Raw genomic sequence first — 12,794 nt, 5'->3', positions numbered from 1 at the left:
TTGCTTTTGCATTCAAGACCCGGATCCCTGGTGGTCTTTTTTGGGGGGGCAAGAGTCTGGGCACAACAATCCCTCATACCCCTGTGCAACACCAAGGCAGAGGTTGAATGTCCCCTGCTGAGGGCTGCTCAAGAGTTTCTGGCTGTGCCGAGGCTCAGGTGTGTTCCCCTCACGTAGGAGCCCACAGATTCTACATTGAACACAATTGCCAGCTCTCCAGAATACTTCTCTGGGATCAGGCACCAGAAGTGGGTACTGTGTAGCCCTTCCTAATCTTCCCCACAGCCCCAGCCTGTTCTCCCAGCCATCACACTTCTCAGAGAAGATGAATTCAGCTTAGAGAAACAACCTTACGTCAAGAAAGATGCTGGAGGGGCTGGAGAGATGGCTCAGCGGTTAAGAGCATTGCCTGCTCTTCCAAAGGTCCTAAGTTCAATTCCCAGCAACCACATGGTGGCTCACAACCATCTGCAATGAGGTCTGGTGCCCTCTTCTGGCCTGCAGGCATACACACAGACAGAATATTGTATACGTAATAAATAAATAAACAAATTAAAAAAAAGAAAAAAGATGCTGGAGCAAGGATTGCAAATTGGGCAAGGGAGACCTACTGTGGCTGCACATACCTGTTTCCTTGCCTTTGAGAGGTAGAGATTGGATGATCAGAAGTTCAAAACCTACCTGGGCTGCAGGACATGGGATGGAGGATGAGGTGGAGGAGGTGGAACCTGAGGGTATGACTTAGAAATGGAGGGTTTTTTATTTGTTTTTTTTTTTTTTTTTTTGAGACAGGGTTTTTGTTTTTTTTTTTTTTTTTTTATAACTTTGGAGCCTGTCCTGAAACTCCCTCTGTAGACCAGATTGGCCTCAAACTCACAGAGATCCACCTGTCTCTGCCTGCTGAGTGCTGGAATTAAGGCGTGGGCCACCACCATGCAGTGAAATAGACTTCTTACATGTGTCAGGCCCTGGTTCAATCCTCAGCAGCCCACAAACACATCTGAACAAGTGGGTTGTGTAGTTTGGGGCCAGCTTAGGCTACATGGCAGGTCTTCCCCTGCTCAGCTTCACCAGGTCCGAATCCCTCACATTGGGACAGTGGACCATAGGCCTGGATCGCTCTGAAGACCACATTTACAATTTCTCTTCATTTCTGTATATGTCCTCCCCTTTGTGGGGAGCGAGTGCTCGCTCTCCCAGGCTCCCCTGCCTCCCAGTTTGAGAAGCTAGAGGGCAGGGGAATGGGATGGGGCTGGCCCAGATCCCAGAGAAGTGGCTTCCACATGGCTGAACAGAGCTTCAGGCAGAAGCTCACAAAGCAAGGCTTTGATGGCTGCCCGCCGGCTGGGCCTCTCCCCTCTCCCTCAGGATGCTCTGCTTGTTTCACTCTGGGCCTCTTGTGAGCCTGATTTGATGGAAACAGTGGGTCTGAGAAGTTCCTTGTGACACACTAATCCGAGCTTGCTGACCTGACCACACCTCCAAAGGAGGCAGTTTCCAGAGCGCCAGAACAGTTCAGGCTCCCGCAGTCCCAAGGACGAGCTGTCAGGTAAGTAAGTCAGTAATGAGGCCTGGCTGGGAGCATAAGACAGTGTGTGGGGGTGAGTGGTCGGGGGTGGGGTGGGGGTCACCACCTCTCGGACTGCTCTGATTGCCTGTAAAGCAGTGTGCCATTCTTCAGGGTGAGCCAGACCCTTCTACAGGCAGACAGAGCACGTACAAATGTGGAGTACCTAATTCAATTAGAACTGCAGATGATCAAATACCTTTTATGTGCTATATTTGCAATTAATTGTATTCTAAATGGCAAGAGAACGACGATGTGGAGCTGGGGGGAGCATGTTTTCATTACATACGTGCATACAGATCCTGAATAAGCACTTTTTAAAAACATGAGCTAAATGTTTCTCTTTTATTTAACTGACTTTAACCTTCTATTTCTAAGATCCGGGTCTTGGGCTCATGATCTGCTTATCTGGCTGAGAGTATCCACTAATTCCTCTCAAGTTCTTCAGTCTTGCTTTGCTTTGTTTGTTGTTTGTTTGAGACAGGGTTTCCCTGCAGAGCCTTGACTGTTCTGGAACGTCCTGTGTAGATCAGGCTAGCTTCAAACTCAGAGATCCAAGTGCTGGGATTAAAGAGGTACACCACCACACCACCATGCCCAGCTTTTGCTTTTTGTTTTTTGAGATAGAGTCTCATGTAATGCACGCTGGCTTTGAACTCACTATGTAGCCGAGAATAACCTTAACCTCTGATCCTCTTGCCTCTTTCTTCCAAATGCTGGCATTATAGGTGTATGCCACTGTACTCTGCTCTTGCTGTATGCCCATATATTTGGATGAATGTTTGCTCTCCAAAAAGTTGGCTTGTACGTGGTTCCTATAGGCAGATTCAAGCCCCCAGAATTCCCTTGTCCTTGCAGGGCTATGGTAGGGAAAGGACAGATTCAGAAGGGGGGAGACCCTCAGATAGTCTCTGACACTGAATCTGGTTGATGCTTCCAGTCACGTCTGTGCAAACTCCCAGGAATGTGTGGGTGGGTGGGTGTGAACGAAACCTTGTAGGTTGGAGAGATCTGGATTTGAATTTGGCTTTTGGCACCTGTGTGACCAAAGGGGAGCTATTTAATTTTGACTGAGACTGAGAGCAAGTTGATGACAATAGTGTCTCCCCAAAGCGACTGTCATGAAGACCACAGGGTTTCTGTGGCACAACCGAGAATGGAAGCTTGTTCTACAACAGAGTCCCCTCTCCCTTTCTTAGCATCACACTGAGATGAACTCAGTTTGTACATCTCATAACCCTTCCATCCCAACAGGGAATAGTCAAGACTCAAGTGAAATCACACAACTTGCAAGTGTGAAAGACAGGGGTTTGAACCCAGGACCCACACCCAGCTACCCCAGACTGCTCCTTGCTGCCTACTGGATTCACAGCTTAGGTAGGTATCCTGTCCCCGGCTTCCTTGTGCTGTGTTACCACGGACATGTTGCTTGTCCTGGCCCTGGTTTTCCTTAGCTAAAACGGGAATGGTGCTGCCACGCCTGGCTCTGAGACAATGAATTTGAAAGTTCTTAGTGTGCCACCTAGCTCTGAACACACACCCAGGCCTGGTGGCATCACGGCTTGCCATTGTTCCTAGGAATGAATGCACTGGGGGCAGAGCCATTTCCTGGGCCGAGAGGTTTCTGGGGTGCCCATTTGCACTGGGGAAGGAAGGTTTCCAGAACGGAAGAGAGGTTCCCTTACTATAGTGACCTGGCCCTGTAGCTGAGAATGGGATCCAATTCTGGTTTATTCCTAGCTAGCCACAGCTGAGTATTAGTAGTGTGTTCCTTCCAAAGGCGTGTTCCCAAAGTGTACCCCAGGAATCTTGTCCTTCAGAGCTGGGTGGGGGAAGGGGGCCCTAATTTTAGCTCTCTAGTAAGAATCTCAGGAACCAGGACCCATGCATCTGAATTTCTGGCCAATCACCTAGCGGGGGGGGGGGGGGGTTGAATGCTTGAGAGCCTCTGTTCTAGAACAATCACAGAACAGTTCCTCCAATATCACCACAGTCCTGACTTTCTTGGCTGCTGGGGACAGGTCACCTGGAGAGGCCAGGGCAGAGCAAACAGGTTGTTTCTTTCCCTTCAGAGTCTTCGAGAGGCAATATGTCAGAGGGGGTGAGTAGCCTGGGCTCTTCTTGCCTTGTTTCCTTCCTCCCTACACCGTGACCATCTCTCTGCCCCCCCCCCCCCACCATCCGCCAAAGGGAGGAGGTTTAGCAAAGCTTTTCGCCAAAGGCACTGTGGAAGGTCTCAGCAGACCCCTATGCCAGTGGTCCTGGCTGTTGGAGTGGGAGGTGGGGTGGAGCTGTCCGACCTTCCACATGACTCCTCTCTGCTCAGGTGGGCACATTCCGAATGGTCCCTGAAGAGGAGCAGGAGCTTCGGGCGCAGCTGGAGCAGCTCACAACCAAGGACCATGGCCCTGTCTTCGGCCCGTGCAGCCAGCTGCCTCGCCACACTTTGCAAAAGGTGAGGTGTCAGAGTGGGAGGGGGTGAAGCACTGTCTGGGGCAACCTGGTAAGGAGCACAATAGGGATGGGGTGGACAGAGCAGAATCCTCTCTCCTTCCTGCTGCCTCAAGTCTGGGAAGTCACTGAGTGAAGGGAGGGGGCCGTCCTTCTCCTTGGAGGAACTAGGACAAGAACTTGTCACCTCTAGCCCCCTTAGCCTGCTCTTCTGGGAGACGGGCATAAGAACACCAACTTGCCAAGTATAGTAGTTCATGCCTGTAGTCCCAGCATTTGGGAGACAGAGGTTGGAGAATTATAATTTTAAAGCCAGCCTGGGTTACAGATAGAGATCCTGTCTCAAAAAATAAAAAAATAAAAAAAATTAAAAAAAAAAACGGATTGGGGTGTGGCTCAGTTGACAGTTGTCTAAAGTGCCTGAGATTTTGTGTTCCTCCTCCAGTGTCACATAAAACTGGGCATGGTAGCACATGCCTGTAATCCCAGCACTGGGGAGGTACAGGCAGGATCAGAAGTTCAAAGTCAACCTTGGCTCTACATCAAATTGAGCTAAGCCTGGCCTAGAAATGTTGTCTCACAAAACAAACCAAAGGTTGGGTGTGGTGGTGTACACCTTTAATCCCAGCGTTTGGGAGGCAGAGGCAGAGGCAGGTGGATCTTTTCGAGTCTGAGGCCAGCCTGGTCTACAAGGCAAGTTCCAGGATGTCCAGGGCTATGGAGAAACCCTGTCTCGAAAAAACAAAATCCCCAAAACAAAACAAACAAACAAACAAACAAAACAAAACAAAAATAAGGGCTTGGTGAGGTGGCTCATTGACTAAAAGGCATTGGCCATCAAACCTGACCAAATTAGTTTTAGCCCAAGGACCCACACAGTAAAAGGAGAGAACCAACTCCCACAAGCCGTCCTCTGGCTTCCACATGAACATCCAGTGTGCCCCCCTAAATATACATGCAAAAACAAATCAATGCAAAAGGCAATTAAAAACACAGAACAAAATAATAAATAAAAAACAAACAAACAACCCCCCCCCCACACAATGAGTCGTGACAAAAATCAAACACACAGTGTAGGGCTGGAGAGATGACTCAGCAGTTAAGGGCACTTGTTGCTCCTGCGGAGGATCCGGGTTGGATGCCTGGCACCCAGTGGTGGTCCACAGCTTTTCATAACTCCAGTCCCAGGGGGCCTGATGCCCTCTTCTGACCTTCTTGGCAGTCACCGAGAACACATATGGTACAGAGACATATGTGCAGGCCCAACACTCACATATACAATGAATAAAGTCGATAAATTAAACACACACACAATGTATTTAGAGGACCGAGCAGGGTGTCGGCCAAGAGTACAGTACACACGGGCATTTGTTAGGAACAGTCATTGCTGTCAATATCTTGCATCCAGGCTGAGCAGTTTGATACTCTCCAAATACAAATGTCTATGAGAGAGCAGCATGCTGCTCCTTGACCCTGGAGGACAGAGCTGCAAAGGAGGAGTAAGGCCCAAACTGCAACGCCCTAGGCTCTCCCAGCAGGCCAACTTGGTTTTGAGCCTCCCCACACTTGCCCTGTTCCTCACTAGCACCTCTAGGTAACTTCTGCCCCATCTCACCCTGTTCCAGGCAAAGGATGAGCTGAATGAGAAAGAGGAGACCCGGGAGGAGGCCGTGAGGGAGCTACAGGAGCTGGTACAGGCTCAGGCAGCTTCAGGGGAGGAGTTGGCCCTGGCGGTAGCCGAGAGGGTACAGGCCAGGGACAGCGCCTTTCTCCTGCGCTTCATCCGTGCTCGCAAGTTCGACGTGGGCCGTGCTTATGAGTTGCTTAAAGGTAAGGCCTGCGCTGGAGGGCTGGCCCTGACACGTAAGAGGATGTTTTGTGGAGGGTGTCTGCCCTTTCCACAGTAAAGAAAACTCTCCGGGCTGGAGAGATGGCTCAGTGGTTAAGAGCACTGACTGCTCTTCCAAAGGTCCTGAGTTCAATTGCCGGCAACCACATGGTGGCTCACAACCATCTGTAATGAGGTCTGGTGCCCTCTTCTGGCCTGGCAGACATACACACAGACAGAATATTGTATACATAATAAATAAAAAAAAGAAAAGAAAACTCTCTTATGCCGTGACATAGTCACTGTCTCCATATCCTTCATGTGAGTGCGTATGCACACACATGGGTGCACACGTGTGTGAACGGAGTAGTAAGATCACTTGGGCACTGTTAGTGGATGGATGGATGGATGGACAAAATTAGATGGTCAAGACCAGATTCCTCAAAGAATCTCTTCTCTGTCAGTCTTGGAGTGAGTAGAATTCAGGTACGACATTTAAGCAACGAAGGAAGGTGTTTCCTTTGGATCCCCACCTTTGGCTCTGGAATGTTCCAGGTGGTGAAGCTGTGCCTCCTCCATGCACTTACCCAACATTAAACCTCAACCCCAGTGGAACCAACCATGGTGCTTGCCTTGGGGATGGGGAGCTGGGACAGAACTGCCACAGGCAGGCTGGGTGAAGAAACACATTTCCTGAAGAAATCAAGTCTTTGGTGTCTACAGAGGGAAGGGCTGAAGAGGAAGAAGTGGCCTGCAGCCTACTGCTTTTCCATTTTTACTTTTCTCCTCTGTACCCAGATGCCAAGTCAATGCCACCCTGGACCCGCCGCTGTTGTAGAACTTACATTCTATTGGTGGGAATAATACACCAATCTAGGTAGAGTTTGAGGGACAAGGGGCAAGGAGAAAAGTGAGCAGTTGGCTGTCAAGGGCAGAAGATCGAAGCTGCCAATGAAGTATCTAGAAAGGCTCCCACTGCAGAGGAAGACCTGAAAATAAACCCCAAGGAAATTAGACACCTGAGTAACTGGGCAGAGGGCACAACAAGGCAAATGTCAGGCAGGATAGGAGTGGAATGTTCAGTCCGGCGGTGGTGGCGCACGCCTTTAATCCCAGCACTTGGAGGCAGAGGCAGGCGGATCTCTGTGAGTTTGAGGCCAGCCTGGTCTACAAGAGCTAGTTCCAGGACAAGCTCCAAAGCTACAGAGAAACCCTGGGCAGGGGAGGAAGAGTGGAATGTTCTAGAACAGCAGCAAAGTGTTGGCAGTTTCTTAACATTGCTCCTTCACCCCTCCCCTAGGCCCCAGGTTGGGGGCACAGAGGACCACACGAAGGCAGGGACCTACCTCTTCATGGACAGTAAGAATGGTATTTGTGGGCAATGTAGGCACTGCCCGAATTAGGAAGGGCCTCTGACTCCAGCTGGGGCCTTGAGTTATCTTCCCAGGCTGCTCCTCAGCACTGCCCAGCCACCCACTCAGTTGGCCCTGTGCCCAGTTGACAGCTTGTGCCTTGTCCAAGGGAAGGGATCTAACACATATGATTACCTTCATATGAAGAACTGTACCTCACATCCGCACAGCTCACTAGGTGAATATGTGAACCATGTGTAATTGCCCCCAACATTTGTGGGAGACAGGCCAATCTGGGGTGCAGACAGCTGGCTCTCCTGTTATACGCAGACAGTGGCCAGGCCTCGGATTCTCACCATGTGCTGCCTGAGAATGTGGGTGAGCGTGGCTCCAAATGACTACTTGTCTCTCCCTCTTCCAGGCTATGTGAACTTCCGGCTCCAGTATCCTGAGCTTTTCGACAGCCTGTCCATGGAGGCCCTCCGCTGCACTATCGAGGCCGGTTACCCTGGCGTCCTCTCCAGCCGGGACAAGTATGGCCGAGTGGTTATGCTCTTCAACATTGAAAACTGGCACTGCGAAGAAGTCACCTTTGATGAGGTCAGCTGGGTTCTCTGTCCTAACTGTTGTCTTCATTGTTGGATTGACCAGGAGGCAAAGCCTTTTCCACACAGGGAGAGAATCCCTGGGATGTTCCAGGACAGCTGGGAAGTCCACTGGCCTGGTTATCCCCAGCAACGGCAACTGGGGACAACCGCTGTGGGCCATGAGCTGAAGGAAACCCTGCCAAACAGTGAAAGCTGAGAGCAACAGAGAAACAGGGATCAGAGGGTTGTGGGCTGGAAGATTCTGGAAGATACAGGTTCTGACCTACTTAACTATCTCCTATGTTTAAGCCCGTAAGAGGGCTGACTAAGGGAAAGAAGTAAGGATTTTCCTTTATTCTTTTCTTCTTTCTTTCATTGTTCCTCCTTTCTTATTTGTTTTGTTTTGAAACGGTCATGGGTATCCCAGGCTGGCCTGGAATTCACTATGTACTTAAGGATTGCGTTCAAACTTGTGCTTCCCTTACTGTGTTGGGGTTTACAGGCCTGTGCCAACATACCTGGTTTTAGGCAGTGTTGGGGATCAAACCCAGGGCTTCACACATTCTAGACAGGTACTCTACAAAGTGAGCTGGGTTCCCGGCCTTCTCCTGTGTTTCTAAGTATACTAATATACGTAAATAAAGGAGACTGTCTTCTTCACCTTTTCTACTTTTTAGATCCCAGACTTTAAGAAGAAATTAGATTGTACTGGGCAGCCCTTCGCTCTAGTTAAATGGTGATGGAAATAGCCAACATCCCTACCTTATGTTGGCTCTTATTAAGGGTGTTACTAGGCCTTCGCAGTAACAAGATACTAGCTTTAGAATTAAAGCTTTTAAAAAACAGAAAGACATATTATTTTGGGGAGGAGGGTTAGAAAGACGGCTCAGCGGTTAGAGCACTTGCTGCTCTTGCAGAGGACCTGAGTTCTATTCTCAGCACGCATGCCAAGCAGCTCACAGTGTCCTGCTACTCCCGCGTCAGTGGCACCAGCATCTTCATCATAAATAAATGATAATAAAAATTAAAACAAGCCAGGCAGTGGAGATGCATGCCTTTAGTCCCAGCTACACAAAGAAACCCTGTCACAGGGTCTCCACTGCCTGGCTTATTTTAAATAAAGTGTGTGCGCAAGTTCCTGGAGAAGCCAGAAGCACCAGCTCCCCTGGAACAGGTATTACACTTATAGGTGGTTATGAGACAGCCTCCTGATGTGGGTACTGAGATCCAAACTCAGGTCCTCTGTAAGAACAGCAAGCTCTCTTAACCACAAAGCTATCTCTCTAGCTCCAACTAAAGATATATTCTTTAGAGAAAAAAAATTAAAAACATGCACTTTTCTTATTATGGAAACAGTATCTATTCTTTTTAGAATATACAAAAATTGAAAAACTTAAAATCATCTCTAATTCTGCGACCTAGATTTTTTTTTACCTCTGTATTCTTCCAATTTATTTTACACACACACACACACACACACACACACACACACACACACACACACACACAATATATATAACTGTGGGATCATCAATCATCAGTTTCTCTCTGTAGTTTTGGAGCCTGTCCTGGAACTCACTCTGTAGACCAGGCTGGCCTTGAACTCACTGAGATCCGCCTGCCTCTGCCTCCTGACTGCTGGGATTAAAGGCGCGCACAGCCACTGCCTGGCTTACATCAGTCATTCTTAGTGGCACAGGCCTATACGCCCGTCTGCTAGGGAGGCTGAAGCAAGAGGACTGATAACAGGTTTAAAAGCTTATCTGGGCTATAGAGTGAGTTCAAAGCCAGCCTGAGTCACTTAGTAAGACTGCCTAAAAATGCAAAGGGAAAAAGGACTGGTGATATCGTTCAGTAATTTGCAGTACCCTGGGTTCAATTCCCCGTCCTGAAAAACAGATAGGGGAGAGAAGAAGAGAATGAATGCAGAGAGAGGGAGAGGGGCAGAGAGAGGAAGGAGGGGGGGTGAAGGAGGATAAAGGAAACGTGGAATCCAACAGGCAGGATAATGGCGGTCAGAGCTACAATTCCAACACTCAGGAGTTGGTGAAAGGGGGATCTCTTGTTCAAGGCTAGCCTGGGCTAAACAAGTTTTCAAGGCCAGCCTGAGCTACAAAGTTAGACCCTGTAAAAAGGAAATCCAAGGGCTGGAGCTACAGCTCAGTAGCATAGTGCTTGCCTAGCGCGACCAAGACTCCACCGTTGATTTCTGGCACCAACAAATGAACCAAAGGAAGACAAAACCAACACGAGACTTTTCTGTGCGATGAAATGTCATGAAGAGTCCCCATATTGTTGACGTTTTACATCATCTTCACTGCTTCACAATAGTCCATGGCTTGAATCTACCTTCATTTCGCTCCTCTCTTACTGGATACTCAGGCCGTCTCTAGTGATTTCCAGCATTATAAGAGGCTGGGATAGACTCAGTGGCTTCTAATCATGAGCATGACATCCAGTGTTATTTTATTAGCATGTATTCTGTGAGGGGGGCATCTGTGGCAAATTCCTGCAGTGAGGAAGGTGCCAGTTGGCTCTCTACCCAGGACCCTGAGATTTTATCACCTCTGTGGGTTGGATCTTTTTTTTTTTTTTTTTCGAGACAGGGTTTCTCTGTGGCTTTGGAGCCTGTCCTGGAACTAGCTCTTGTAGACAAGGCTGGCCTCTAACTCACAGAGATCCACCTGCCTCTGCCTCCCGAGTGCTGGGATTAAAGGCGTGCGCCACCACCGTCCGGCTTGGGTTGGATCTTAAACCCTGCTTGCTGTGCTCCCGGCTTCGTGAGGCTTGAGATCAACTCTGGGGCTTATGACCGAGCCACACACCCAGCCCCTGCGCTTCTAGATTTTGCAGGCATATTGTTTCATCTTGGAGAAACTGCTGGAGAACGAGGAAACGCAAATCAATGGCTTCTGTATCGTTGAGAACTTTAAGGGCTTCACCATGCAACAGGCAGCGGGACTCCGCCCCTCGGATCTCAAGAAGATGGTGGACATGCTCCAGGTGAGACCTTGCACTCTGCCCTGTGGAACCTTTCCCAAGTGATTTCCCAGTGTCCACGATGCAGGAAGAGACCCCAGGAGTTGACAGTCTAGTGTCATACAGAGCAGTGACAGCTGTCATCTCAACCGTTGCACTTGCATGGTGATTGAGCCTGTTAAGTACATGGTAATGAGTTCACTGACTCCTTGAGAGGGTTCTCCTCCATGTCCTCTGCTTCATCTTACAAACCTGGAAACTCAGCACTCGGGAGGCAGAGGCAGGCGGATCTCTGTGAGTTCGAGACCAGCCTGGTCTACAAGAGCTAGCTCCAGGACAGGCTCTAAAGCCGCAGAGAAACCCTGTCTCGAAAAAACAAAAAACAAAAAACAAAAAAAAAAACAAAAAACAAAAAAAAAAGAAAGGAAAAAGAAAACAAACCTGGAAACTGAGGCTTGGAGGTTAAGCGACTTTGCAAGGTCACACACAGTAAAGTGGCAGAGGCTGGATTTGACTCCATGCGAGTGATCCTGGAACCTCAGGCTATCTGGCCATGTATATCCTGCCGCCTCTTTTTGCTTGTGAGTTTATCCTGAGGACAGCACATCACCAGCCCCCTTCTGACTCCTTTATATACAGATAGCTCCCAGTCTCTTCTTTGAGCTGCCTTATATTTGCCCTGTGTGCGTTAGGAAAGAAGAGGCTGGAGATATGGGTATACATGGCAGTTACTGAAGGACAAAGAGGCTTGACAATGATGTCCTTATGTTCTGTCTATAATAGTTTGCCATCCACCCAGTGGACAAGTGGTTTGAAAAAACCTTAATCACTCCGACTGGGGATATTGCTCTGTTCCCAGCACTGGTCACTGTAGCACATGCCTGTAATTCTGGCAGTCAGAAGGAAGAGGCAGAAGAATTGGAAGGTCAAGGTCATAATTTAACTATTTCATGCTTTGGACACATGAGCTCATATCTCACAAAACCAATAAATAATACTAATACACACACACACTAAATACTAATACACAGAACATACAGAGAGATAGAGAACACACAACTCCCAAACACAATCACCAAATAACCAAACAAGGCTTTTTATCCTTTATCCTTTAAAACAAATTATTTCTAGGGTTTCAGAAATATTTTTTTATTTGTTTTGCACCATGGGACAGCTTTAGGTTGTGTAACTTGCAGGGTTTCCTCCCTATACCTTGGAGCCAAAGTGAAGTCAAAGTTCTCAGGTGGCTGGCCCTGGGATGAGCTATACTCAGGGCAACATATGATGCTGGACAAATCAGCCCTCACTATATGGGGAGAGCCTGTGTCTGTGTATGTATGTGTGTATGTCCATGCATATGTGCAATGTGTGAGCATGTGTGTGTGCATGTATGTGTATCTGCACATGTGTGCATGTGTGAGCATATGTGTGTGTGTGCTGATAAGTAGGCGCCTCAGAGTCCACTGGGGCAATGAGATGAGGGGATCTCTCTCTCTCTCTCTCTCTCTCTCTCTCTCTCTCTCTCTCTCTCTCTCTCTCTCTCTCTCTCTCTCTCTCTCTCTCTCCAGGATTCATTCCCAGCCAGGTTCAAAGCTATCCACTTCATCCACCAACCATGGTACTTCACCACCACCTATAATGTGGTCAAGCCCTTCTTGAAGAACAAGTTGCTACAGAGGGTGAGTTCATGTCTGCCTCCTGAGCCTCCTCAGACACTGCACACTGGTCCCAAGTGAGTGGACAACCCCCCCCCCCGACACTCCCACACGGAGGACTGTAGAGAAAGACATCAGGCAAAGACAGCGCGCAGCGGCTTTGTCCTCCCCTCCTCCTCTTCCCTCCACTCAGTTACCCTGCTCACTCCCCTGCAGGTCTTTGTCCACGGAGATGACCTCGATGGCTTCTTCCAGGAGATTGACGAGAACATCTTGCCCGCTGACTTTGGGGGTACACTGCCTAAGTACGATGGCAAGGTGGTTGCTGAGCAGCTCTTTGGCCCCCGGGTCCAAGTTGAGAATACAGCCCTGTGA

General features: G+C 48.9%; 1 protein-coding gene across 1 annotated transcript; it reads left to right on the top strand.

Annotated features, from left to right (window-relative positions):
* The first annotated feature begins 3,656 nt into the window (after positions 1–3,656).
* Positions 3,657–12,794, top strand: Rlbp1 (retinaldehyde binding protein 1). The gene is made up of 7 exons (XM_038314345.1): positions 3,657–3,668; positions 3,894–4,022; positions 5,644–5,848; positions 7,620–7,798; positions 10,630–10,788; positions 12,333–12,443; positions 12,636–12,794. Exons 1-7 carry the CDS (start codon positions 3,657–3,659, stop codon positions 12,792–12,794), a joined length of 954 nt encoding a protein of 317 aa, XP_038170273.1.

The sequence above is a fragment of the Arvicola amphibius genome, chromosome 12 (genome assembly GCF_903992535.2).
Source record: "Arvicola amphibius chromosome 12, mArvAmp1.2, whole genome shotgun sequence".
In the NCBI taxonomy this organism is placed as follows: Eukaryota; Metazoa; Chordata; class Mammalia; order Rodentia; family Cricetidae; genus Arvicola; species Arvicola amphibius.
This window is presented reverse-complemented; position numbering and strand designations above follow the sequence as displayed.

Excerpts from the sequence above, each read along its gene's own strand:
- Rlbp1 (XM_038314345.1), top strand. Across the intron at positions 5,849-7,619 it reads TGCTTATGAGTTGCTTAAAG|GCTATGTGAACTTCCGGCTC; the intron begins GTAAGGCCTGCG and ends TCCCTCTTCCAG. Across the intron at positions 10,789-12,332 it reads AGATGGTGGACATGCTCCAG|GATTCATTCCCAGCCAGGTT; the intron begins GTGAGACCTTGC and ends CTCTCTCTCCAG.